General features: G+C 57.0%; 1 protein-coding gene across 1 annotated transcript; it reads left to right on the forward strand.

The window, feature by feature from the left end:
* Nucleotides 1–18,863: 18,863 nt before the first annotated feature.
* On the forward strand, nucleotides 18,864–25,994 carry LOC130157660 (ribosome-binding protein 1-like). Its single transcript, XM_056357541.1, has 7 exons — nucleotides 18,864–19,468; nucleotides 22,623–23,027; nucleotides 23,576–23,724; nucleotides 23,949–24,071; nucleotides 24,255–24,407; nucleotides 24,742–24,860; nucleotides 25,580–25,994. Exons 2-7 carry the CDS (start codon nucleotides 22,643–22,645, stop codon nucleotides 25,992–25,994), a joined length of 1,344 nt encoding a protein of 447 aa, XP_056213516.1. The 5' UTR covers nucleotides 18,864–19,468; nucleotides 22,623–22,642.
* Nucleotides 25,995–26,830: the final 836 nt, after the last annotated feature.

Genomic DNA, 26,830 nt, shown 5'->3' on the forward strand with positions numbered 1-26,830 from the left:
ACATCAACTGCTGCAATTATTTTTTCCCTTTCTATTGTTTCTATTTTTTTCTTTTTATTTTCCTTTTTTTTTGTTGGTTGGAGTGAAAGAAGTGTGAAAGTGAGAGCCACCACGGAAGGAAGCCTCTCTTTGATGGGTGGCTCTTGGCACGTATCCTTTTGTGTACTTCTGGGTGTCGGTGCAATTATAATGACGTAGTGAAAAGAGCTTATCCTTGCTTCATTTTCCCGGTTATTGTTTGTTAATTTTTATTAAGTTTGCAAGCCAGCCAGGTGTTTGGGGTCACTGAAGAAGGACCCAGCTGTGGCCGGGAGCAGATCCTTTATTCCCCGCCTTGCTCGCTGTGCTGCAAACAGCCATACCTTCTGTTTTTCCTCCAAGACACGCAAAGGAGAGAACCCTTCCCTTCCAGCCACGTGTGTTTTCACGCTGGCGGTGCACCCCGAGGTCCCCTGCCATGGGGTCAGGCTGAGCGTGGGGACAGGGCAGAGCAGCGTGAGCGTGGGGACAGGGCACAGCAGCACAGCCACGCCAGCCCGGCGCAGGCTGCTCCTGCTCGCTTAAGCCTCAGCGCACCCCTGTAATTCTGACCCTGCGGGTGCTGCGTGGTGGTGGTCCTTGGGCACTGCCGGGCTCTCCAGCCTTCTCTCTCCCCTTCTTGTGGCTTTTTTTTTTTTTTTAATTTTTCCTTTTTGTTTTATTTCAAGTTGGTTTCTTAGGGAATGGCAGAGACCATGTCACAGCTCGGTGCCTGTCTCCTCACAATAAAGCTGCTGAGCGCAGCGCTGACATCAGCGGCATTTGAGGAGCTGGTGGGGGGAAAAGGCCCCCAAAGTACTTGGTACCTGCTGGGTGTGTGAAGAACCAAGGCCAGGACGGGGATGAAGGCCAGACGCGCCTCCGTTTTGCTCCCAGAGAAGTCAGCATGTGCTCAGCCTCTATATCAGACACAGCAGAGACTCCACGCAGGCAGGACTGGGTAGACACGTGTCCTGTCCCCCCAGCACTGCAGCTTTCTGGGTCATGATGGAGAAGGGATGTGCAAGTCACACTTGGGCTGTGGGGTCTTTGATCAGGCAAGAAGATGGGGTCCTGCTGAATTCAGGCTGAGGGAATGGCAAGCTGAGAGCCCCCACGCAGCCCCCCACTGCCCCCCAGACCTGCCTCCCACCCTTGTCCAGAGGCACCGAGCTAGCTGGGGCTTCGCTGACTGAGCAAGGGCTGCCGCCCCCAGAAGCCGGGGCACCCATCAGTGCTGAGCTCGTCAATGCTCATTGCAGAAATGGGCTGAGCACCTTTGGGGGGTCACGCTGAGCCGCGAGAAGGACCACCCCCGCCTCCCCAGATCCGGTGGGTGGCTCGGTGACACCCCTCCATCACTGCCTGCAGTGCCTCTCAGGATGGGAGGTGATGGAGCGCCGCACCTGGCCAGAGGGCTGTGTGTCCCCGGGAGGTGGTGGCCCCAGCCCCTTGCGCGGCAGCTGAGACCCCACGCACTCACTACAAGCCTTGCTGCCGCTGCAACCCCCAGCCCTGTTGTACGTGCATAGGCTGCATACCCGACAAGTACCCCGGGCTCTGGCAGGTCCATCTCCCCGCACCGGAGGGACAAACCCGGTGAGCAGAGCTTTTCCCCGCAGCCACCATTAGCCTTCAGTTTCTCTACCTGGGCTTTGCGGCGCATGGGAAGGACCTCATGAACCAAGGACGGCCAGTGACAGCACTGTCATGTCTGCAGCATGCCTGGCCTGATACCTTTTGCCTTTGAGATCCTCAAAAAGTCAGGGAACGCCTGGATTTTACCAGCATTGCAAACTGGGCTGGAGCAAGCTGTTGAGCGTAGCGGGGTGGCCATCACCCTCGGAGAGCCCCCAGTAGCGAGAGCCCCCCAGCAGCAGGTGCAGCAAAGTGATGCGATCTTTCCGCTTTTCAGCTTTTTCTTTTTTGCTTTTGCAGCAGCGATTCCCTTGATTGTGAGCTCTTGGGCAAAACAGGGCAGATGGTACCCAGGCGTTAACACAGAAGCAGCAACAAAGCCCCCAAACCAGCCAATACAAGGAGGGCAGCCGGTGTCCCAAGTACACTAAGGGCTCTGATGATGCTCCAGAAACTGTGTGAGAGCAGATTTGGTGTCCCCAGCATGGGGGGACATTGATGCCCTTCCAGGACACGTCGCCGAGCTGGCTCTTTTAGGAGGAAAGATGGGCAGATTCTTGCTAAGCAAAGCTGAAAAACCTCCCATCTCTTTGGGGAAAGAGGTTGAGCTTAATTTTCCACACCTGAAGTGGTACTGCTGGGATTTTTTTCTTCTCGCGGCACCTTGGTGGAAGGGGAAGTCCACGCTGAGGGGGTAGGGAAAGCCAAGCCTTGCCCACCAGCACAGGGCTGAGCACTGGCCAGCCCCTGCTCTCCTGGGAGCCCGTGGCGTTTTGCAACATGCCTGCTTTGCTGGGGGCACTCGCGCTGTCGGCTGGGCACCTGTCAGCCTGTGACTCAGGGCAGGCCGATCGGCTGCTGGGATCCGCAGGTAGATGGGCTGCTGGGATCCGCAGGCAGGCACCTAATTGGTAAAGATGAAGCAACTGCCCAGCCGGGGGGATTTTGGATGGGAATGCTGGATCCTTCTGCCCGATTCCGGCCACGGCGGGAGTTACCTTTCAGCCTGGCTATGTGACGGGCTTATCAAGCCACAGCTTAGACACCCAAGGTCACCTTTGCTGGAGCCGCTAAATTGTGTTTGCAGCACCTGCTGCTCACGCTCAGGCCTCAATTACCAGTCTCCATCTCCCATCCCAATCCTGTCCCCAGGGTCATGGACAAAAATGGCTGTTGGGAAACCCTTGCCCGCACGTGGACTTGAAAGGGTTTCTACCCGCTGTGCTCTTGCTGCAGCCAAGCTGCCCTACCTGGGCTGCAGTCCTGCTGAGCTGGCGTGGCTCTGAGCTGGGTCCGTCACCTGAACCCCTTCGCCTTTTTCTTCTTCGTGTAGTCCTGCCGGGAAGCCGTTTCCTCCTCAGCAAGTGGCCAGGCTACAGCAAGCGTTCCTCATGTTCTCTCTCCCTGCTCGCCTTGCCTTTTCAAAAGGTCTGGGTGACCTGGGAGAAACCGTAACGGAAAGGATTTCAACAGCCACAGGAAGAAACATTTTGCTTGCCACAGAGTCTCCAGCGGCAGCAGGATAAACAGCCTTGGGAGATAATAAAATTGGGCCCACTGACTCCATGGCGGGGACAAGCCTGAAGCATTATAGCTCTGAAGGTTGCCAGCTACTGCCAGCCGTGGCACGCAGGAGTATTCCAGAGGCCAGAACAACACCTGGGCACTTCCTGCGAGCGCCCCAAAGCCCCTTAGCTCAGACTAAGCTGCGGGAGCGCACCTAGCCAAGGCCTGAAGTGCCACCTCAGGCTTCTCATCCCTCAAAAGATCCCTGGGACTAAGGCACTTTGGAGGCGAGTCCCTGATGCGAGCGAGGGCTTTCCCGTTGTGCAGACTGCACTCCTGCCCTCCAGGTCTGACATCCTTCCCCCTTTGCAGGGTTTCTCCTGCTCCCTTTCCTAACCGAGGGAGGAAATCCCAGGCAGAAGTCCCCCACGGCGTCACCTGGGCTGGCTGTCTCTTGGAAGATGCCTGCAGTCTGGAGGCACGTCATCAGGTGGATCTGGGGCTGGGAGTTCCCGTGGTTTGTCAGGCAGCACCAGTCCCACTGTGTCACCACATTTCCTTCTCAACCTGCACTTTGGACAGAGACCAGTCCTGCAGACACCTCGGCAAGGACGAGCCCTTGATGAGGACGACGACGAGCCGCTTTTGGGTGAGCTCAGAGCTGACTGAAACACAGGCGAAAAGCCCCGGCACAAACAAGCCCGCTTTGCTTTTCTCAAAAGTCACAAAGCTTCGCTCTGGCGGATCTCTTTGCATCGGAAACCCTTGTGCTCCCAGCGCGGTGACCCGCACGGGCGCCAGGTCAGAGCAGTCCGTCACCGCCTGCCTTTGAATTCAAGGTTTGAACCGCGCAGCGTGGCCAGAGAGGGCACATGCTGCGTGAGGTCATGGACCACCATTTCCCTGGCCCTGCGGCTGAGCCAGCGCAGCCTGCTGCTGTGCCGGGAGCGGCGGGGACAGTGCCGCTTCTGTCTTGCAGAAGCATCTGACCCGCTAGTAAGTGCGTATGAGAGAAACGAAGGTAGTTCTAAATTCAACTATGCCAACAAAAAGCCGTTTTTATAGAATCCCTCAGGCTGAAAGGGAACTCAAGGCACTTCACAACAAGAACACTGACCCTCTAGAACGAGTGAACCTTTAACTCTTGTTTCCTGCACCGCGAGTTTACAAGAGTGGATTAGGACGATTTCTCCAGAAAAGTGTGTCTATTTTATTGCTATTTCGCTTCAGAATTAGCCTTTATAAGTACTGCTCTGCAACTGCAAGCACGAAGAATTTAACCCAGTTTTTGTGCCAACAGGTCGTTTTAGCCTAACTTTCACTAGAGGTTTTCACTTTTGTATTTAATGGTTACAGGGGAAACGGGTTCTGAGCTTGGCAATTTGACCAGTAGCCTCCAAAAGACTGACTGAATTTTGCCTTTTACAGTTTAGAAAATTAAGAGCAGGAACCAGATTTTTCTCACCCCACCCACCCACCCACCCACCCACCGCCCTTTCATCCCGTGATACACTGACACGTTGCAGCACTGGACCAACAATTTTGGGAGACCTTTAGTGTTAATCCATCGGGGACAGTGTTGGGCTGCCGGGCAACCCATGCAAATATTAATACACCAAGAGGAATCCTTAGATGGGATTTATTGAGGGTCATTTGTACATACGAGCTACATCTCCAAAACCTACTCTACCAGACAGCTTCCCTACAGTTAGGGAAACCCTTGCCTAGAATGGTTGCTTTACATGACTGATCTATTGAAACATGGAATGCCTGTAGAGTTGTGGCACTCCATGACATCTACACGGGACTTGCTTCAAGAGCTACGACCAGGGAGCCTCCTGGCTTCTCAGCCATGCAAGCTCGGTCAGGTCCTCTGGCCCGTTTGCTTGGCATTCATGCTTTCTGCCTAAAAAAAGAGGCAAAACGCACAATAATGCGGCATTCCAACATGCTAGTAATCAATCAAACACACTTGGTAGTAACATTAGAAGAGGCAATCGGGTCACCCAAGCAGGTAAGTCCTGCCTTAGCTTAGGCATTTGGATGGTTTTCCCCGACGGGTGTCAGAGGAGACATCTGGCTACACGCCAAGTAGCAATGTAGAAACACCAGGGAGAACGTTTTCACTACATGCGTGCTCAGACCGTCCCCTTGTCACCGCAGGCTCTCTCAGGAGCGGATCTCTCCTTTCTAGGGCTACCCTGGATACGGCGGGTGAGGAGGCTACACGCAAGCAGGCTCCAATGGCTGACTCTGCTCCCGCTGGCTCTGGAGAGGTGGGTGAAAGAATCAGAGTGAGAATCTGGGCTGTAGAGACCAGAAAGGCTTTGCTGCTCCAAGGCACCAACAATGGATTCTTTTCTTGGAGGGCGGGGAGCCCAACCCAAGCCTGTCTGATGCGGAGAGAAGCTGCATTTTGTCAGGAGTTCTTTCTTTAACTTCCGCATGTGCAGCACAGCCTCCCTGGGTAGTTCCAGTCCACTGGCCAGCTGTCCTGTGAAGGCTGGCACTGCTGCACAACGATGCTGTCTGTCTTGCAGGCTGCAAGATTGTGGCCCAGTGCAGCAGGAGGAAGCGAGGGGGGGGGCAGCGCTCTCTGGCTACAAGCCAGGCCGGCTTAGCGTGACATTTCTGAATGCTGCCGCAAGGTGTTGACTCCTTGGTTAGCGGTGTCTGACAGGCTGACTAGAACTTTGCTTCTCCACGTGGAGACGCAGTGCCTTTTCAAATGAGAAATCACAACCACACCTCTAAATCAAGCGCATTGCTAATTACTACCATTGCACAGTATGTTTGAGATCGTGTCTTTCAACAGACACGGGGCTGAACGTCCTCTGCCACAGCAGCAGCTCTGGAAGGAATCTAACGGTTTCCAGCCTGTGTGGTGCAGATGTGCTGCTCTGCATGGCACAGCTATGGTGTCACAGACATTGCAAAACCTGCTCTTGTCCTGAGCACAGTTCTACTGCCTCCAAAATTCAGTCACACCTTGTAAGTTTTAGCCAGAGCTCATCTGAGCTCCGTCACAGGGCATTTCACTTGCGAAGTTCTCATCTCTCACTAGTATCCCAAAAGAAACCCCAACCAAAACCCAAAGCCCAAACCAGCATCCAGCTGCTTTGGGAGGTGGCGGGAGCAGCTGGTGGGGTTGGAGGGCGTTTGCCATCAGTCAGCGATGCCCTTGCCCTAAGCTGGAGCTGCAAATTTTGGCCTAAGTCTGCCACGGTGGCATTGGGAGGTCAGGAGTTCTACTGGTGGTGGCAGTGTGAGGTCAGCAGCTCTGTTGGCGGTGGCAGCAGCAGGTCAGCAGCTCTGTTGGCGATGGCATTGTGAGGTCAGCAGCTCTGTTGGTACCGGCACATTGGGGTTGCCAGGTGAGGAATGCAGGGCGCTCAGTTCCGCCCCGGAACAGCTCCGGGGAGCATTGGTCTGGCCCTAAAGCCAGCAGAAGGACGTGGGTACATGTTCTCTGGACCCTCGCTTCTATTTCCTGCCAGGAAGAGGAAACGCAGCCCTTTTCACCCTGCAGGTTAGGAATAATCCCTCTGCCCGATGGGGACCATCCCAAAGTGATGCTGCGTTGTCAGGAGGGAGGGAGCTGGCACCAGCTGTGCTGGGATGGAGCCGGCTGAGGCCGTTGAAATCGAAACGGCCTGGGCGGACCTGGGGTAGCGATGCCTGTAGTATCAGCTGGGATCTCGAGCGGTGCCCTGGGGTAGGAAGGTGGCCCTGCCGGGGGAGGCTGGTTCCAGCTGGCGTTGGCAGCGTGCCTGCCTGCCAGCTCTCTGCTGCTTCGGCTGGGGTGCTTGGAGAGGCGGGCAGGGAGAGCTGGGCTGCTGGTTGAAACATCCCTCAACAACCCCCCTGGGGGCTGCAGGTGACACTTTCCTTGCACTGTGTCCCCCTGGCTGCACCGGTGCGGATTCGGCTGGGAGTGAGTTTGCCGCTGTCGGCTGTTAGAAAGGGAAAGGCTCTGAGGTCTCTCCCTGCGAGCACCGAGGTTTTGAAAAGGTGCTGATCTCCTTAGTTATAGCCTTAATTTTGCCTCCTCCCTTTGCAGCCCCTCCCTCCTTCCTCAACCTGCAGTCTCTTCAAGAGGAAATTTGAAAATGTTTTCAGTTAGGTGCGGGGTGGGAACTTCTGATAGCCGAGGGCTTGATGCGTTGATCACGAGAAAGCGCAGCCGGGCACCTCCTGGGAAGTGCCCCTGCGCCGATGAACTGCCTGACTGCAGCATCTGGGGGGTTGTGAGCCACGTGGAGGTGATGCCCCCACGGGGGAAACGCGCGAGTGGGACAGCGCGGAAGAGACTGGCTTCCAGACTCGGGACGGGCTTCGGTTAGCGGTTAAGAAGAGTGGAGGCAGCAGCATCTTCCTCCGCGTGGGGCTGCACCCCGCCTGCCAGGTCTCAGACCAGGCAGTACGGTCTCCATTGCTGCTCCGTGTGTCATGGGTGAAGAACCTGAGCATGGAGAGGAGGGTGGGAAAGGACCCTGTGCCCGGTTTGCCCGCCAGTTAATGGCAGAGGTGGAAAGAGAAGTGCCACATCCAGCACTCCCTTTGCAAGTCTCGTTTCTTCCTGCGGGCATCTGCCGGGGAGATGAGACGGTTAATGGCCATGCTCTGCTTTTCTTTGGCTTGAACTTAGGCCTTTTCTTGGTGTTTGCATCTCAAGGAGGTGGTAGCATCTTGGTTCTCTGTGTGCTGTCTGTAGCATCATTGCTGGGCTGGTTCTCATCACTGGCCGCTGGGAGCAGCTACCCAGTGGGATGCGGTCACCGCGCATCCTCCCTGCCAGGCTGGGCAGAGGCCAGCAGTGCCGCAGGGCGCGGGTGGCAAAGGGAGGCGGCCAGGGCTGTTGCAAAGCTGGGGAAAGCTCTCCCGTGCATGCTTTCCCCTGCCAGGGGGGTGTTTTATTCCAAAGCTGAGACCCTGGATGCACTTCCACCTGCGCCTGGGTGCAGAGAAAAGGCCAGGTGCCCCAGGGAGAGCCCAGGTCTTGGCCAGACTGCACCAGGCAGTCTGAAAACGGGCTCTCTTACTGCCGCAGGGCTGCAGGTATCGCCCAGGGTCGTGCAAAAGCGTCCCATTGGACATGTCATGGGCACTGTGCTCATGGCTCTCTCTGGTTGCACCCCTGCTTTTTTCTTCCCCCTCTTTGGTTCTTCTGGAGATTGCTGCAGCCAGCACAGGCGGTCCCTGCAGTGCGGATGGAGCACTGTGCGCTGGCTGTGCTGCGCAGGAGCACAAACCTGGGGGTGGGGGTGGAGGGGTGTCGTCAGGTTGCCCTCATTAGAGGTGTGTGAATCCTGAGCACTTTTTGGAGCGTGGTGCCATTTGAAAACACAGATGGACATAGGAGACTCCCTGCTCCCAGAGAGGCCGTTGCACCTCCTTGTTGTCCCCACTAACTGTTGTCCTGGTGTCTTGCAGGCACAGAAGAGTAAGGCATGATGGATGCCTATGACCCTCAGACGCTGGGTGTTATGGTCTTTGGAGGTCTGATGGTGGTATTGGCCATTGGGATCTTCCTGTTCTCCTTCCTGGAGAAGGTCCTCCTTCCTTCTGTGGAAGCCTTGGCCAAGCAAGGCAAATACATTAATAAGACCAAGCAGCAGAAAAAAGTGGCAAAGAAGAAAAAGAAAGCTGTTGGGAAAAAAGGAAAAGGAAAGAAAATGGAAGAGAAACCTAACGGAAATATCCCAGAGCAGCACCAAAGTGCTCCGGTCGACAGCTCCGTCACCATCAAGAAAACCAGTGCTCTTCCAGCCCATGCGGGGCAGAGGCATAATGGACCTGTCAAGAAGGCAGCTGCATCCAACAAGAGCGAGTCAGGTAAGGCCAAGTTCCTCTGCGTATATCCCCATTGAATAAGCCGGCAGAGGGATAGGAGAAGGGCTGGAGTCATCTTGTTCCCTTAGCAAAAAAGAGCTGGAACGAACCTGCCTAGTGAAAGGCAGGAGACGACCTTGCTGCTCTGCGCCACCGGCACCGCTGCGTGGAGCGATGTCCCCTAGGGAGGCTGTGTCACGATGGAGTCCAGCTTCTGATGCCCACCATGTCTCTGCTCCCTGGCATTAGCAAAGCGTGCCCAGCTCCGGCTGGAAACGCTCAGTGTGATGGAGGGCGGTGGCAGGGCGGCAGGAGCAGGAGCAGAGCCAGGCAGAGGTGGCAGCTGGCTCAGGGAACGCTTGTCTGTGGTGAGCGCCGTCCCCAGCGCTCGTCACATTGCTTTCGGTTAGAGAGGTATCAAACTTGGCTGTGGACATCTGGGCGGTTGCTGGCGTGAAATGGCACTTACGGGGTTGAAGTCAACTGAGGTGATGCTACTCAGCCCTGCCGTTGGCTCGAGCGCTCCCAACCCCTCCTCTCTCCTCCCCAGCACCTGTGGACTCGGATGGGCCCCTCTACCTGCCCTACAAGACGCTTGTGTCCACGGTCAGCAGCACGGCGTTCAGCGAGGGGGAGGCCCAGCGGCTCATCGAGATCCTGAGGGAGAAAGCGGGCATCGTCCAGGACACCTGGCACACGGTAGGGCTGCCAGCACCGCCGTGGCCGCCAGGGCCGGGCCGAGCCTCGGGGGGTGCGGAGGGGTGAAGGCAGCCCGTTTTCAGGCAGGCTGTCCCCCGAGGGTCAGCCTTAGAGACGGGAGCTGAATTTTCCCTGGGGCAGAGGGCATGATCCTGTGCGTGTGGGGGGGAGGGGTTGGATCGGTCGGTGGCGGTCCCCGCTGATGTGCCACCCTGTGCCGGCAGGCCATGCAGAAGGGTGACCCTGTCACTGTCCTGAAACGCCGGCTGGAGGAGAAGGAGAAGCAGCTCGCCACTGAGCAGGAGGCTACAGCTGCTGCCAGAAACAAGATGTGGGAGCTGAGCGAGGTAAGTGCCACGCAGCCCTCCCGGCACCCCTGGCACGGGCCCTGCCCTTCACGGCTCGCCGTATGCTTCCCAGTGCCCGCATTTAACCCACCCTTGGAGGTGAAGCCTAGGGGCTCTCTGGGTCCTTCATCCATTTGCTGTTTTCTCCCCAAAAAGGGGAGGACATGCCCACCTGAGCTCCTCTCCTGGGCCTGATGCAGCGTGGGGAGGTACCGGCCCAAAGAGCTGCCTGGTAGCCCCTGTTGGCAGCCGCAGCAGGAGCGGGCTGAAGCCATGCCCGTAAGAGACTGCAGCTTTCTGCTGCTTTACGGAGGACAATAAAGCCCTTCTCACCACTGCCCAGAGCCCCTGAGCTGAGAAGGTGTTGATCAGTCCCTTTTTAAGGAGCCTGGTGCTATTTACAGCCCCTTGCCTGACTCAGCCCCTTGCCTCCACCTCTTGTTGGGTGTTGAAGTCAGAACGAATCCCCGGCGCGTCGTGCTCAGCACCTTCTGCCCTGCAGCCGCCAGGACCCTGCTGCAGCAGGTCCATCTGCCTGCAGGCAGGAGAGGAGAGGGCGAAGCCACCCTGTGCACTGAGTGCTGTGCTAAACCCCGGCCTGTGCAGGCAGCCCAGGGCAGCGGCACGGCATCACCCCAGCCAGCCAACAGGCCTTGGCAGGGGGCGGAGGGGGGTGTGTGTTTGGTTTGTGGGGGTGTTTTGTTTTTTTAATTTTCCTGCTTTGCCCCAAACTTGATGTGATGTTATTGATCCTGGGTGAAGGGAATAAAATTCCAGGCTCTTATTTCTTTGTCTTGGCTGGCCCATTGTGGCATCCAGTGGCCACTGAGCCCAAAGCATAATGCAGGAGGAAATGGAAGTGCGAAACGGTGTAGCTGGGCATGGGGGCACCTCCGAAAGGGTTACACTTTTTAAAGCCGCCTGAGCTCGGAGGCCACTTGTTTCGAGAACCCTTAAAGCAGGGAAATTCCTACGCTCAGGACTGACCGGGTGGCTTCTCTCCTCGAAGGAGCTGGTGGCTGAGTGGATCAAGGCGATGGACATGCAGAGCAAGCTGAAGAGGCAGCTGCTGGCCCGTGAGAAGGAGATGGCAGCGGTGCAGGCACGCACGCAGGCCATCAACCAGGACCATGCCCAGAAAACGCAGCAGCTCCAGGACAAGGTGAGCCCCATGCGGTGCTCTGCAGCTTCCTCCGCTGGCTGCCGGCTGGCCTTCGGTGGCAGGTGCTGGTCTTTTGGAGAAGACCGAGGTGGACAAGGGGACCAGAGCCTCAGGGAGGGGCGAGTGCCCCGCAGTGCTCCTGCCCCGTGGTGCTCAAGCTAGAAGAGGGAGGTGGGAGCATCCTCATGGGATGCGGCAGCCCCGGGGCTCTCAGCATCAGCAGACACCTCGCTGTGGCTTCCTTGCCAGTCCCTCTTGCTCATGGGGTGGGCTTCTCAGGAGGGAGCAGAGGGACCGGCGGGTGGCGGCATTAACCCCTGTTGTGCTCTCCCTAGATCCGGACCCTGCAGGACCAGCTGGAGAACAGACCCAACATGCAGCTGGTTCACCTGCAGCAGGAGAACTCCATGCTGAGGGATGCCTTCTACCAGGCCACCAGCTGGCTGGAGAGCAAGTAAGACTGGGGCGGGGGGCAGAGCCTGGGGCCGCCCTCTGGCAAGCCCTGGGGGTGGCTGTCCATCAGGCTTGGCCACCCGCTTTCTGGAGGGTGCTTCTACAGGCACCCCAGCTAGCTGGAGGTAGAGGAGGGAGTGAGGAAGAGATTGCCAAATGGCTTTTGGGGGCCTGGCAGGGGAAACAAGGATGTTTTTCCCAAGTGGAAGGGCAGGGGAAACCCTCTCTGCTTTGGGGTCACCTGTGCTGATGCCAGCGGAGGGGGGCAGAGGGGACCAGAAGGCGCTGCAGCATTGATCCCCACTTCGGGGAGCTTGTGCTCACCAACTTCAGAAGAAACGTAGCTGGCTCCTTGATGGGAGCGGTGCTGCAGAGAACCGAGACCTGCCTGGTGCATACAGAACAAACAGGAGCTAGGGAGAAGAATGTCACGCTCCTTTCTATAGAAGGTCTGAAATGGCTGGTGATTAACAGCGCCCAGCTAATTACAGAGCAGACTCCAGCTGCCTAGAGTGCTTTCTGCTGTGTCTGGGAACACAGATCCTTGCGACTTCTCCTTCATGAGAAAGGAATGCCTCCTGTGATGGAAACGCAGCTTTTGAAAAGTGATGTGTCAGCTCTCTGCACCCCGTCCCTGAAGGACCAGGCGTGTCCCAGAAACAGGCGAACGCCACCGCTGAGATGTTTCAAGCCCTGTTACCAGGCCCACAGGGGGATGTGTTCCCCCTGGGTAACGCCAGGGATGCTTGACTGGCCTGCGGGCTGGAATAACGCTGCTTCTCTTGGTGCAGGCAAAACGATAAGATGGCCAGGTTACAGGAGAGCTGTGGCAAGCTGTTGAACGAGCTGTCTGAGAAGTCAAAGGTGCTGCAGCAAGAGGAGCAGCAGAGGAAGAGCCTGGAGCTCAAAGCAGCAGCCTTGCAGATGCAGATGGAGCAGCTGCAGGTCAGGCAAGCGCCTGCAAACCTGCTCCCCTCAGAGAGATGGGGCGCGTGGCTGAATTGTGTGGGATCCGTGGGGTTGGCCATGGGGAGAGCTCGGGGGGAGATGAGCGTCCGCATTTGGAAAGCGAGCTGCCTGGCGGACCCCCTGTCAGTTTGTCACATGCCAGGAGCTCTATTGCGCATCGCCGGCAAAGCCCAGGGGGCACGCTGCCCTGGTGGGAGCCGTTCTCGCTCACCTGTGAAGCTCACCAGCCGGCTGTGAGGGTGGGGGGAAGCCTAGATGCTGCACCCTGATGAGTGGTAGCCTCAGGTGAGAGAGGAAACCCAGTGGCCCCTGCCAGCGGGTGCTCACGAGGACGTGGGTGCTCCCTCTCGACTCTGAAGCCCTTGGTGCACGAGGTAGAGCTTGTGGCTTGTTTGTTGTCGCCGGGGGGTGCCTGGATTTGGGGGTTTAGGGGTGTTTAAAGGACACCTCCCAGGTAGGGCCTCTGAGCACGCCGCTGGAGCAGTGGCACATCGCTGGCTTGTGGCCACCGCGGCGGCTCAGTGCAGACCTGAGGTGACCCGAGATGTTCTGGAGGGGGGAAGGTCACCAGAGGGCCAAGGGAGGCTCAGGCAGATGCCTTCTTTTGACTCCTGTGCAGGAAGAACTTGAACAAAAATTAAGCCATATCCGGATCCAGACAGCAACCAAACTCCAGGAGCTACTGAAGGTTACCAGGACCAACTGGCCAGAGGGGCAGAAACAATAAAGAAGTGAATGAACAGCTTCAGGAAACGGTACTGGTGGTGGCCACAGCCATCCCTCCCCTTGGTGCTGGCGGAGGGCAGGGGGAAGCGCGTGTCAGGCAGTGGTTGAAAACCAGAGACAAGGTGGCACTTGCTGCCAGAAGCCATCTGGGTGGCTTTGGGGAAGCTCGGGGAGCATAGGAGATGGTGGTCATGGTTCTCCCTGCTCAAAAGGCAGGACCTGGCCCACCTGTGAAATGCTTTGATGCTTGAGCTGCCACGAGGATAAGGTTGAGCCCCAGCTGAGTAACCCACCTCTGTTTTCCTTCTCCAGGGGGAAGAGGAAGGTTTGAAGAAAGGGACTTCAGCCTGACCAGTCTATGAGCTAGACCTTACCGCTCCTAAAAATAAAAACATATACTGACTTTACTGTAGATAAAAGTTACAAGCCAGTAGGGACCTAAACCCTAGGTTTGAAACTAGGTTTAGTAACATTTTTATTATTACATATTATATAATATATTTATTATTGGAAAATAAAATTGCAGAAAACCCCAACCAGTAAACACTGCAGGCATGTGTTTGTAAGAAAATCTTCATAGTGTTTTGTACAACCAACAGTTTGTTCCCCAGGGAGACGCTCCGGCCACGTCGGGGCAGGCAGAACCCACGCATGTGTGAAAAGGGAAGACTGTGCTTGTACATCAACTGCTGCAATTATTTTTTCCCTTTCTATTATTTCTATTTTTTTCTTTTTATTTTCCTTTTTTTTTGTTGGTTGGAGTGAAAGAAGTGTGAAAGTGAGAGCCACCACGGAAGGAAGCCTCTCTTTGATGGGTGGCTCTTGGCACGTATCCTTTTGTGTACTTCTGGGTGTCGGTGCAATTATAATGACGTAGTGAAAAGAGCTTATCCTTGCTTCATTTTCCCGGTTATTGTTTGTTAATTTTTATTAAGTTTGCAAGCCAGCCAGGTGTTTGGGGTCACTGAAGAAGGACCCAGCTGTGGCCGGGAGCAGATCCTTTATTCCCCGCCTTGCTCGCTGTGCTGCAAACAGCCATACCTTCTGTTTTTCCTCCAAGACACGCAAAGGAGAGAACCCTTCCCTTCCAGCCACGTGTGTTTTCACGCTGGCGGTGCACCCCGAGGTCCTCTGCCATGGGGTCAGGCTGAGCGTGGGGACAGGGCAGAGCAGCGTGAGCGTGGGGACAGGGCACAGCAGCACAGCCACGCCAGCCCGGCGCAGGCTGCTCCTGCTCGCTTAAGCCTCAGCGCACCCCTGTAATTCTGACCCTGCGGGTGCTGCGTGGTGGTGGTCCTTGGGCACTGCCGGGCTCTCCAGCCTTCTCTCTCCCCTTCTTGTGGCTTTTTTTTTTTTTTTTAATTTTTCCTTTTTGTTTTATTTCAAGTTGGTTTCTTAGGGAATGGCAGAGACCATGTCACAGCTCGGTGCCTGTCTCCTCACAATAAAGCTGCTGAGCGCAGCGCTGACATCAGCGGCATTTGAGGAGCTGGTGGGGGGAAAAGGCCCCCAAAGTACTTGGTACCTGCTGGGTGTGTGAAGAACCAAGGCCAGGACGGGGATGAAAGCCAGACGCGCCTCCGTTTTGCTCCCAGAGAAGTCAGCATGTGCTCAGCCTCTATATCAGACACAGCAGAGACTCCACGCAGGCAGGACTGGGTAGACACGTGTCCTGTCCCCCCAGCACTGCAGCTTTCTGGGTCATGATGGAGAAGGGATGTGCAAGTCACACTTGGGCTGTGGGGTCTTTGATCAGGCAAGAAGATGGGGTCCTGCTGAATTCAGGCTGAGGGAATGGCAAGCTGAGAGCCCCCACGCAGCCCCCCACTGCCCCCCAGACCTGCCTCCCACCCTTGTCCAGAGGCACCGAGCTAGCTGGGGCTTCGCTGACTGAGCAAGGGCTGCCGCCCCCAGAAGCCGGGGCACCCATCAGTGCTGAGCTCGTCAATGCTCATTGCAGAAATGGGCTGAGCACCTTTGGGGGGTCACGCTGAGCCGCGAGAAGGACCACCCCCGCCTCCCCAGATCCGGTGGGTGGCTCGGTGACACCCCTCCATCACTGCCTGCAGTGCCTCTCAGGATGGGAGGTGATGGAGCGCCGCACCTGGCCAGAGGGCTGTGTGTCCCCGGGAGGTGGTGGCCCCAGCCCCTTGCGCGGCAGCTGAGACCCCACGCACTCACTACAAGCCTTGCTGCCGCTGCAACCCCCAGCCCTGTTGTACGTGCATAGGCTGCATACCCGACAAGTACCCCGGGCTCTGGCAGGTCCATCTCCCCGCACCGGAGGGACAAACCCGGTGAGCAGAGCTTTTCCCCGCAGCCACCATTAGCCTTCAGTTTCTCTACCTGGGCTTTGCGGCGCATGGGAAGGACCTCATGAACCAAGGACGGCCAGTGACAGCACTGTCATGTCTGCAGCATGCCTGGCCTGATACCTTTTGCCTTTGAGATCCTCAAAAAGTCAGGGAACGCCTGGATTTTACCAGCATTGCAAACTGGGCTGGAGCAAGCTGTTGAGCGTAGCGGGGTGGCCATCACCCTCGGAGAGCCCCCAGTAGCGAGAGCCCCCCAGCAGCAGGTGCAGCAAAGTGATGCGATCTTTCCGCTTTTCAGCTTTTTCTTTTTTGCTTTTGCAGCAGCGATTCCCTTGATTGTGAGCTCTTGGGCAAAACAGGGCAGATGGTACCCAGGCGTTAACACAGAAGCAGCAACAAAGCCCCCAAACCAGCCAATACAAGGAGGGCAGCCGGTGTCCCAAGTACACTAAGGGCTCTGATGATGCTCCAGAAACTGTGTGAGAGCAGATTTGGTGTCCCCAGCATGGGGGGACATTGATGCCCTTCCAGGACACGTCGCCGAGCTGGCTCTTTTAGGAGGAAAGATGGGCAGATTCTTGCTAAGCAAAGCTGAAAAACCTCCCATCTCTTTGGGGAAAGAGGTTGAGCTTAATTTTCCACACCTGAAGTGGTACTGCTGGGATTTTTTTCTTCTCGCGGCACCTTGGTGGAAGGGGAAGTCCACGCTGAGGGGGTAGGGAAAGCCAAGCCTTGCCCACCAGCACAGGGCTGAGCACTGGCCAGCCCCTGCTCTCCTGGGAGCCCGTGGCGTTTTGCAACATGCCTGCTTTGCTGGGGGCACTCGCGCTGTCGGCTGGGCACCTGTCAGCCTGTGACTCAGGGCAGGCCGATCGGCTGCTGGGATCCGCAGGTAGATGGGCTGCTGGGATCCGCAGGCAGGCACCTAATTGGTAAAGATGAAGCAACTGCCCAGCCGGGGGGATTTTGGATGGGAATGCTGGATCCTTCTGCCCGATTCCGGCCACGGCGGGAGTTACCTTTCAGCCTGGCTATGTGACGGGCTTATCAAGCCACAGCTTAGACACCCAAGGTCACCTTTGCTGGAGCCGCTAAACTGTGTTTGCAGCACCTGCTGCTCACGCTCAGGCCTCAATTACCAGTCTCCATGTCCCATCCCAATCCTGTCCCCAGGGTCATGGACAAAAATGGCTGTTGGGAAACCCTTGCCCGCACGTGGACTTGAAAGGGTTTCTACCCGCTGTGCTCTTGCTGCAGCCAAGCTGCCCTACCTGGGCTGCAGTCCTGCTGAGCTGGCGTGGCTCTGAGCTGGGTCCGTCACCTGAACCCCTTCGCCTTTTTCTTCTTCGTGTAGTCCTGCCGGGAAGCCGTTTCCTCCTCAGCAAGTGGCCAGGCTACAGCAAGCGTTCCTCATGTTCTCTCTCCCTGCTCGCCTTGCCTTTTCAAAAGGTCTGGGTGACCTGGGAGAAACCGTAACGGAAAGGATTTCAACAGCCACAGGAAGAAACATTTTGCTTGCCACAGAGTCTCCAGCGGCAGCAGGATAAACAGCCTTGGGAGATAATAAAATTGGGCCCACTGACTCCATGGCGGGGACAAGCCTGAAGCATTATAGCTCTGAAGGTTGCCAGCTACTGCCAGCCGTGGCACGCAGGAGTATTCCAGAGGCCAGAACAACACCTGGGCACTTCCTGCGAGCGCCCCAAAGCCCCTTAGCTCAGACTAAGCTGCGGGAGCGCACCTAGCCAAGGCCTGAAGTGCCACCTCAGGCTTCTCATCCCTCAAAAGATCCCTGGGACTAAGGCACTTTGGAGGCGAGTCCCTGATGCGAGCGAGGGCTTTCCCGTTGTGCAGACTGCACTCCTGCCCTCCAGGTCTGACATCCTTCCCCCTTTGCAGGGTTTCTCCTGCTCCCTTTCCTAACCGAGGGAGGAAATCCCAGGCAGAAGTCCCCCACGGCGTCACCTGGGCTGGCTGTCTCTTGGAAGATGCCTGCAGTCTGGAGGCACGTCATCAGGTGGATCTGGGGCTGGGAGTTCCCGTGGTTTGTCAGGCAGCACCAGTCCCACTGTGTCACCACATTTCCTTCTCAACCTGCACTTTGGACAGAGACCAGTCCTGCAGACACCTCGGCAAGGACGAGCCCTTGATGAGGACGACGACGAGCCGCTTTTGGGTGAGCTCAGAGCTGACTGAAACACAGGCGAAAAGCCCCGGCACAAACAAGCCCGCTTTGCTTTTCTCAAAAGTCACAAAGCTTCGCTCCGGTGGATCTCTTTGCATCGGAAACCCTTGTGCTCCCAGCGCGGTGACCCGCACGGGCGCCAGGTCAGAGCAGTCCGTCACCGCCTGCCTTTGAATTCAAGGTTTGAACCGCGCAGCGTGGCCAGAGAGGGCACATGCTGCGTGAGGTCATGGACCACCATTTCCCTGGCCCTGCGGCTGAGCCAGCGCAGCCTGCTGCTGTGCCGGGAGCGGCGGGGACAGTGCCGCTTCTGTCTTGCAGAAGCATCTGACCCGCTAGTAAGTGCGTATGAGAGAAACGAAGGTAGTTCTAAATTCAACTATGCCAACAAAAAGCCGTTTTTATAGAATCCCTCAGGCTGAAAGGGAACTCAAGGCACTTCACAACAAGAACACTGACCCTCTAGAACGAGTGAACCTTTAACTCTTGTTTCCTGCACCGCGAGTTTACAAGAGTGGATTAGGACGATTTCTCCAGAAAAGTGTGTCTATTTTATTGCTATTTCGCTTCAGAATTAGCCTTTATAAGTACTGCTCTGCAACTGCAAGCACGAAGAATTTAACCCAGTTTTTGTGCCAACAGGTCGTTTTAGCCTAACTTTCACTAGAGGTTTTCACTTTTGTATTTAATGGTTACAGGGGAAACGGGTTCTGAGCTTGGCAATTTGACCAGTAGCCTCCAAAAGACTGACTGAATTTTGCCTTTTACAGTTTAGAAAATTAAGAGCAGGAACCAGATTTTTCTCACCCCACCCACCCACCCACCCACCCACCGCCCTTTCATCCCGTGATACACTGACACGTTGCAGCACTGGACCAACAATTTTGGGAGACCTTTAGTGTTAATCCATCGGGGACAGTGTTGGGCTGCCGGGCAACCCATGCAAATATTAATACACCAAGAGGAATCCTTAGATGGGATTTATTGAGGGTCATTTGTACATACGAGCTACATCTCCAAAACCTACTCTACCAGACAGCTTCCCTACAGTTAGGGAAACCCTTGCCTAGAATGGTTGCTTTACATGACTGATCTATTGAAACATGGAATGCCTGTAGAGTTGTGGCACTCCATGACATCTACACGGGACTTGCTTCAAGAGCTACGACCAGGGAGCCTCCTGGCTTCTCAGCCATGCAAGCTCGGTCAGGTCCTCTGGCCCGTTTGCTTGGCATTCATGCTTTCTGCCTAAAAAAAGAGGCAAAACGCACAATAATGCGGCATTCCAACATGCTAGTAATCAATCAAACACACTTGGTAGTAACATTAGAAGAGGCAATCGGGTCACCCAAGCAGGTAAGTCCTGCCTTAGCTTAGGCATTTGGATGGTTTTCCCCGACGGGTGTCAGAGGAGACATCTGGCTACACGCCAAGTAGCAATGTAGAAACACCAGGGAGAACGTTTTCACTACATGCGTGCTCAGACCGTCCCCTTGTCACCGCAGGCTCTCTCAGGAGCGGATCTCTCCTTTCTAGGGCTACCCTGGATACGGCGGGTGAGGAGGCTACACGCAAGCAGGCTCCAATGGCTGACTCTGCTCCCGCTGGCTCTGGAGAGGTGGGTGAAAGAATCAGAGTGAGAATCTGGGCTGTAGAGACCAGAAAGGCTTTGCTGCTCCAAGGCACCAACAATGGATTCTTTTCTTGGAGGGCGGGGAGCCCAACCCAAGCCTGTCTGATGCGGAGAGAAGCTGCATTTTGTCAGGAGTTCTTTCTTTAACTTCCGCATGTGCAGCACAGCCTCCCTGGGTAGTTCCAGTCCACTGGCCAGCTGTCCTGTGAAGGCTGGCACTGCTGCACAACGATGCTGTCTGTCTTGCAGGCTGCAAGATTGTGGCCCAGTGCAGCAGGAGGAAGCGAGGGGGGGGCAGCGCTCTCTGGCTACAAGCCAGGCCGGCTTAGCGTGACATTTCTGAATGCTGCCGCAAGGTGTTGACTCCTTGGTTAGCGGTGTCTGACAGGCTGACTAGAACTTTGCTTCTCCACGTGGAGACGCAGTGCCTTTTCAAATGAGAAATCACAACCACACCTCTAAATCAAGCGCATTGCTAATTACTACCATTGCACAGTATGTTTGAGATCGTGTCTTTCAACAGACACGGGGCTGAACGTCCTCTGCCACAGCAGCAGCTCTGGAAGGAATCTAACGGTTTCCAGCCTGTGTGGTGCAGATGTGCTGCTCTGCATGGCACAGCTATGGTGTCACAGACATTGCAAAACCTGCTCTTGTCCTGAGCACAGTTCTACTGCCTCCAAAATTCAGTCACACCTTGTAAGTTTTAGCCAGAGCTCATCTGAGCTCCGTCACAGGGCATTTCACTTGCGAAGTTCTCATCTCTCACTAGTATCCCAAAAGAAACCCCAACCAAAACCCAAAGCCCAAACCAGCATCCAGCTGCTTTGGGAGGTGGCGGGAGCAGCTGGTGGGGTTGGAGGGCGTTTGCCATCAGTCAGCGATGCCCTTGCCCTAAGCTGGAGCTGCAAATTTTGGCCCAAGTCTGCCACGGTGGCATTGGGAGGTCAGGAGTTCTACTGGTGGTGGCAGTGTGAGGTCAGCAGCTCTGTTGGCGGTGGCAGCAGCAGGTCAGCAGCTCTGTTGGTGATGGCATTGTGAGGTCAGCAGCTCTGTTGGTACCGGCACATTGGGGTTGCCAGGTGAGGAATGCAGGGCGCTCAGTTCCGCCCCGGAACAGCTCCGGGGAGCATTGGTCTGGCCCTAAAGCCAGCAGAAGGACGTGGGTACATGTTCTCTGGACCCTCGCTTCTATTTCCTGCCAGGAAGAGGAAACGCAGCCCTTTTCACCCTGCAGGTTAGGAATAATCCCTCTGCCCGATGGGGACCATCCCAAAGTGATGCTGCGTTGTCAGGAGGGAGGGAGCTGGCACCAGCTGTGCTGGGATGGAGCCGGCTGAGGCCGTTGAAATCGAAACGGCCTGGGCGGACCTGGGGTAGCGATGCCTGTAGTATCAGCTGGGATCTCGAGCGGTGCCCTGGGGTAGGAAGGTGGCCCTGCCGGGGGAGGCTGGTTCCAGCTGGCGTTGGCAGCGTGCCTGCCTGCCAGCTCTCTGCTGCTTCGGCTGGGGTGCTTGGAGAGGCGGGCAGGGAGAGCTGGGCTGCTGGTTGAAACATCCCTCAACAACCCCCCTGGGGGCTGCAGGTGACACTTTCCTTGCACTGTGTCCCCCTGGCTGCACCGGTGCGGATTCGGCTGGGAGTGAGTTTGCCGCTGTCGGCTGTTAGAAAGGGAAAGGCTCTGAGGTCTCTCCCTGCGAGCACCGAGGTTTTGAAAAGGTGCTGATCTCCTTAGTTATAGCCTTAATTTTGCCTCCTCCCTTTGCAGCCCCTCCCTCCCTCCTCAACCTGCAGTCTCTTCAAGAGGAAATTTGAAAATGTTTTCAGTTAGGTGCGGGGTGGGAACTTCTGATAGCCGAGGGCTTGATGCGTTGATCACGAGAAAGCGCAGCCGGGCACCTCCTGGGAAGTGCCCCTGCGCCGATGAACTGCCTGACTGCAGCATCTGGGGGGTTGTGAGCCACGTGGAGGTGATGCCCCCACGGGGGAAACGCGCGAGTGGGACAGCGCGGAAGAGACTGGCTTCCAGACTCGGGACGGGCTTCGGTTAGCGGTTAAGAAGAGTGGAGGCAGCAGCATCTTCCTCCGCGTGGGGCTGCACCCCGCCTGCCAGGTCTCAGACCAGGCAGTACGGTCTCCATTGCTGCTCCGTGTGTCATGGGTGAAGAACCTGAGCATGGAGAGGAGGGTGGGAAAGGACCCTGTGCCCGGTTTGCCCGCCAGTTAATGGCAGAGGTGGAAAGAGAAGTGCCACATCCAGCACTCCCTTTGCAAGTCTCGTTTCTTCCTGCGGGCATCTGCCGGGGAGATGAGACGGTTAATGGCCATGCTCTGCTTTTCTTTGGCTTGAACTTAGGCCTTTTCTTGGTGTTTGCATCTCAAGGAGGTGGTAGCATCTTGGTTCTCTGTGTGCTGTCTGTAGCATCATTGCTGGGCTGGTTCTCATCACTGGCCGCTGGGAGCCGCTACCCAGTGGGATGCGGTCACCGCGCATCCTCCCTGCCAGGCTGGGCAGAGGCCAGCAGTGCCGCAGGGCGCGGGTGGCAAAGGGAGGCGGCCAGGGCTGTTGCAAAGCTGGGGAAAGCTCTCCCGTGCATGCTTTCCCCTGCCAGGGGGGTGTTTTATTCCAAAGCTGAGACCCTGGATGCACTTCCACCTGCGCCTGGGTGCAGAGAAAAGGCCAGGTGCCCCAGGGAGAGCCCAGGTCTTGGCCAGACTGCACCAGGCAGTCTGAAAACGGGCTCTCTTACTGCCGCAGGGCTGCAGGTATCGCCCAGGGTCGTGCAAAAGCGTCCCATTGGACATGTCATGGGCACTGTGCTCATGGCTCTCTCTGGTTGCACCCCTGCTTTTTTCTTCCCCCTCTTTGGTTCTTCTGGAGATTGCTGCAGCCAGCACAGGCGGTCCCTGCGGTGCGGATGGAGCACTGTGCGCTGGCTGTGCTGCGCAGGAGCACAAACCTGGGGTGGGGGGATGGGGTGTCGTCAGGTTGCCCTCATTAGAGGTGTGTGAATCCTGAGCACTTTTTGGAGCGTGGTGCCATTTGAAAACACAGATGGACATAGGACACTCCCTGCTCCCAGAGAGGCCGTTGCACCTCCTTGTTGTCCCCACTAACTGTTGTTCTGGTGTCTTGCAGGCACAGAAGAATAAGGCACGATGGATGCCTATGAACCTCCAACACTGGATGTTGTAGTCTTTGGAGGTTTGACGGTGGTATTGGCCATTGGGATCTTCCTGTTCTCCTTCCTGGAGAAGGTCCTCCTTCCTTCTGAGGAAGCCTTGGCCAAGCAAGGCAAATACAATGAAACCGCCCAGCTGAAGAAAAAAGAGAAAAAGCAGAAAGAGGAAGCTGTAGAGAAAAAAGCAAAAGGAAAGGAAAAGGAAGAGAAACGAAACGGAAAGATCGCAGAGCAGCACCAAAGTGCTCCAGCTGTCAGCTCCGTCACTATCAAGAAACCAAATGTTCTTCCAACCCATGAGGAGCAGAAGCCTAATGGACCTGTCAAGAAGGCAGGTGCATCCGAGAAGAAACGCGAGCCAGGTAAGGCCAAGTTCCTCTGCGTATATCCCCATTGAGTAAGCCAGCAGAGGGATAGGAGAAGGGCTGGAGTCATCTCGTTCCCTTAGCAAAGAAAGAGCTGGAACGAACCTGCCTAGTGAAAGGCAGGAGACGACCTTGCTGCTCTGCGCCACCGGCACCGCTGCGTGGAGCGATGTCCCCTAGGGAGGCTGTGTCACGATGGAGTCCAGCTTCTGATGCCCACCATGTCTCTGCTCCCTGGCATTAGCAAAGCGTGCCCAGCTCTGGCTGGAAACGCTCAGTGTGATGGAGGGCGGTGGCAGGGCGGCAGGAGCAGGAGCAGAGCCAGGCAGAGGTGGCAGCTGGCTCAGGGAACGCTTGTCTGTGGTGAGCGCCGTCCCCAGCGCTCGTCACATTGCTTTCGGTTAGAGAGGTATCAAACTTGGCTGTGGACATCTGGGCGGTTGCTGGCGTGAAATGGCACTTACGGGGTTGAAGTCAACTGAGGTGATGCTACTCAGCCCTGCCGTTGGCTCGAGCGCTCCCAACCCCTCCTCTCTCCTCCCCAGCACCTGCGGACTCGGATGGGCCCCTCTACCTGCCCTACAAGACGCTTGTGTCCACGGTCAGCAGCACGGCGTTCAGCGAGGGGGAGGCCCAGCGGCTCATCGAGATCCTGAGGGAGAAAGCGGGCATCGTCCAGGACACCTGGCACACGGTAGGGCTGCCAGCACCGCCGTGGCCGCCAGGGCCGGGCCGAGCCTCGGGGGGTGCGGAGGGGTGAAGGCAGCCCGTTTTCGGGCAGGCTGTCCCCCGAGGGTCAGCCTTAGAGACGGGAGCTGAATTTTCCCTGGGGCAGAGGGCATGATCCTGTGCGTGTGGGGGGGAGGGGTTGGATCGGTCGGTGGCGGTCCCCGCTGATGTGCCACCCTGTGCCGGCAGGCCAAGCAGAAGGGTGGCCCGGTCGCTGTCCTGAAACGCCGGCTGGAGGAGAAGGAGAAGCAGCTCGCCACTGAGCAGGAGGCTGCAGCCGCTGCCAGAAACAAGAGGCGGGAGCTGAGCAAGGTAAGTGCCGCGCAGCCCTCCCGGCACCCCTGGCACGGGCCCTGCCCCTCACGGCATGGGGGCACCTCCGAAAGGGTTACACTTTTTAAAGCCTTCTGAGCTCGGAGGCCACTTGTTTCAAGTCCCCTTAGAGCAGGGAAATTCCTACGCTCAGGACTGACCGGGTGGCTTCTCTCCTCGAAGGAGCTGGTGGCCGAGCGGGCTAAGGTGACGGCTCTGGAGGGCAAGCTGAAGGAGCAGCTGCTGGCCCGCGAGCAGGAGATGGCAGCGGTGCAGGCACGCACGCAGGCCATCAACCAGGACCATGCCCAGAAAACGCAGCAGCTCCAGGACAAGGTGAGCCCCACGCGGTGCTCTGCAGCTTCCTCCGCTGGCTGCCGGCTGGCCTTCGGTGGCAGGTGCTGGTCTTTTGGAGAAGACCGAGGTGGACGACGGGACCAGAGCCTCAGGGAGGGGCGAGTGCCCCGCAGTGCTCCTGCCCCGTGGTGCTCAAGCTAGAAGAGGGAGGTGGGAGCATCCTCATGGGATGTGGCAGCCCCGGGGCTCTCAGCATCAGCAGACACCTCACTGTGGCTTCCTTGCCAGTCCCTCTTGCTCATGGGGTGGGCTTCTCAGGAGGGAGCAGAGGGACCGGCGGTGGCGGCATTAACCCCTGTTGGGCTCTCCCTAGATCCGGACCCTGCAGGACCAGCTGGAGAACAGACCCAACACGCAGCTGGCTCGCCTGCAGCAGGAGAACTCCATGCTGAGGGATGCCCTCTACCAGACCAGCAGCTGGATGGAGAGCAAGTAAGACTGGGGCGGGGGGCAGAGCCTGGGGCCGCCCTCTGGCAAGCCCTGGGGGTGGCTGTCCATCAGGCTTGGCCACCCGCTTTCTGGAGGGTGCTTCTACAGGCACCCCAGCTAGCTGGAGGTAGAGGAGGGAGTGAGGAAGAGATTGCCAAATGGCTTTTGGGGGCCTGGCAGGGGAAACAAGGATGTTTTTCCCAAGTGGAAGGGCAGGGGAAACCCTCTCTGCTTTGGGGTCACCTGTGCTGATGCCAGCGGAGGGGGGCAGAGGGGACCAGAAGGCGCTGCAGCATTGCTCCCCACTTCGGGGACCTGCCTGGTGCATACAGAACAAACAGGAGCTAGGGAGAAGAATGTCACGCTCCTTTCTATAGAAGGTCTGAAATGGCTGGTGATTAACAGCGCCCAGCTAATTACAGAGCAGACTCCAGCTGCCTAGAGTGCTTTCTGCTGTGTCTGGGAACACAGATCCTTGCGACTTCTCCTTCATGAGAAAGGAATGCCTCCTGTGATGGAAACGCAGCTTTTGAAAAGTGATGTGTCAGCTCTCTGCACCCCGTCCCTGAAGGACCAGGCGTGTCCCAGAAACAGGCGAACGCCACCGCTGAGATGTTTCAAGCCCTGTTACCAGGCCCACAGGGGGATGTGTTCCCCCTGGGTAACGCCAGGGATGCTTGACTGGCCTGCGGGCTGGAATAACGCTGCTTCTCTTGGTGCAGGCACAACCCTGAGCTGGCCAGGTTGCGGAAGGAGTACGCCAAGCTGAAGAATGAGCTGTCTGAGAAGTCAAAGGTGCTGCAGCGAAAGGAGCAGCAGAGGAAGAGCCTGGAGCTCAAAGCGTCAGCCTTGCAGATGCAGATGGAGCAGCTGCAGGTCAGGCAAGCGCCTGCAAACCTGCTCCCCTCAGAGAGATGGGGCGCGTGGCTGAATTGTGTGGGATCCATGGGGCTGGCCATGGGGAGAGCTCGGGGGGAGATGAGCGTCCGCATTTGGAAAGCGAGCTGCCTGGCGGACCCCCTGTCAGTTTGTCACATGCCAGGAGCTCTATTGCGCATCGCCGGCAAAGCCCAGGGGGCACGCTGCCCTGGTGGGAGCCGTTCTCGCTCACCTGTGAAGCTCACCAGCCGGCTGTGAGGGTGGGGGGAAGCCTAGATGCTGCACCCTGATGAGTGGTAGCCTCAGGTGAGAGAGGAAACCCAGTGGCCCCTGCCAGCGGGTGCTCACGAGGACGTGGGTGCTCCCTCTCGACTCTGAAGCCCTTGGTGCACGAGGTAGAGCTTGTGGCTTGTTTGTTGTCACCGGGGGGTGCCTGGATTTGGGGGTTTAGGGGTGTTTAAAGGACACCTCCCAGGTAGGGCCTCTGAGCACGCCGCTGGAGCAGTGGCACATCGCTGGCTTGTGGCCACCGCGGCGGCTCAGTGCAGACCTGAGGTGACCCGAGATGTTCTGGAGGGGGGAAGGTCACCAGAGGGCCAAGGGAGGCTCAGGCAGATGCCTTCTTTTGACTCCTATGTAGGAAAAACTGGTAAAAAATATAACAAGGGACCTGGACCAGGAAACAACCAAACTCCAGGAGCTACTGAAGGTTACCAGGACCAACTGGCCAGAGGGGCAGAAACCATAAAGAAGTGAATGAACAGCTTCAGGAAATGGTCCCTGTGGTGGCCACAACCATCCCTCCCCTTGGTGCTGGCGGAGGGCAGGGGGAAGCGCGTGTCAGGCAGTGGTTGAAAACCAGAGACAAGGTGGCACTTGCTGCCAGAAGCCATCTGGGTGGCTTTGGGGAAGCTCGGGGAGCATAGGAGATGGTGGTCATGGTTCTCCCTGCTCAAAAGGCAGGACCTGGCCCACCTGTGAAATGCTTTGATGCTTGAGCTGCCACGAGGATAAGGTTGAGACCCAGCTGAGTAACCCACCTCTGTTTTCCTTCTCCAGGGGGAAGAGGAAGGTTTGAAGAAAGGGACTTCAGC

Source organism: Falco biarmicus, chromosome 12 (genome assembly GCF_023638135.1).
Source record: "Falco biarmicus isolate bFalBia1 chromosome 12, bFalBia1.pri, whole genome shotgun sequence".
Lineage (NCBI taxonomy): Eukaryota > Metazoa > Chordata > Aves > Falconiformes > Falconidae > Falco > Falco biarmicus.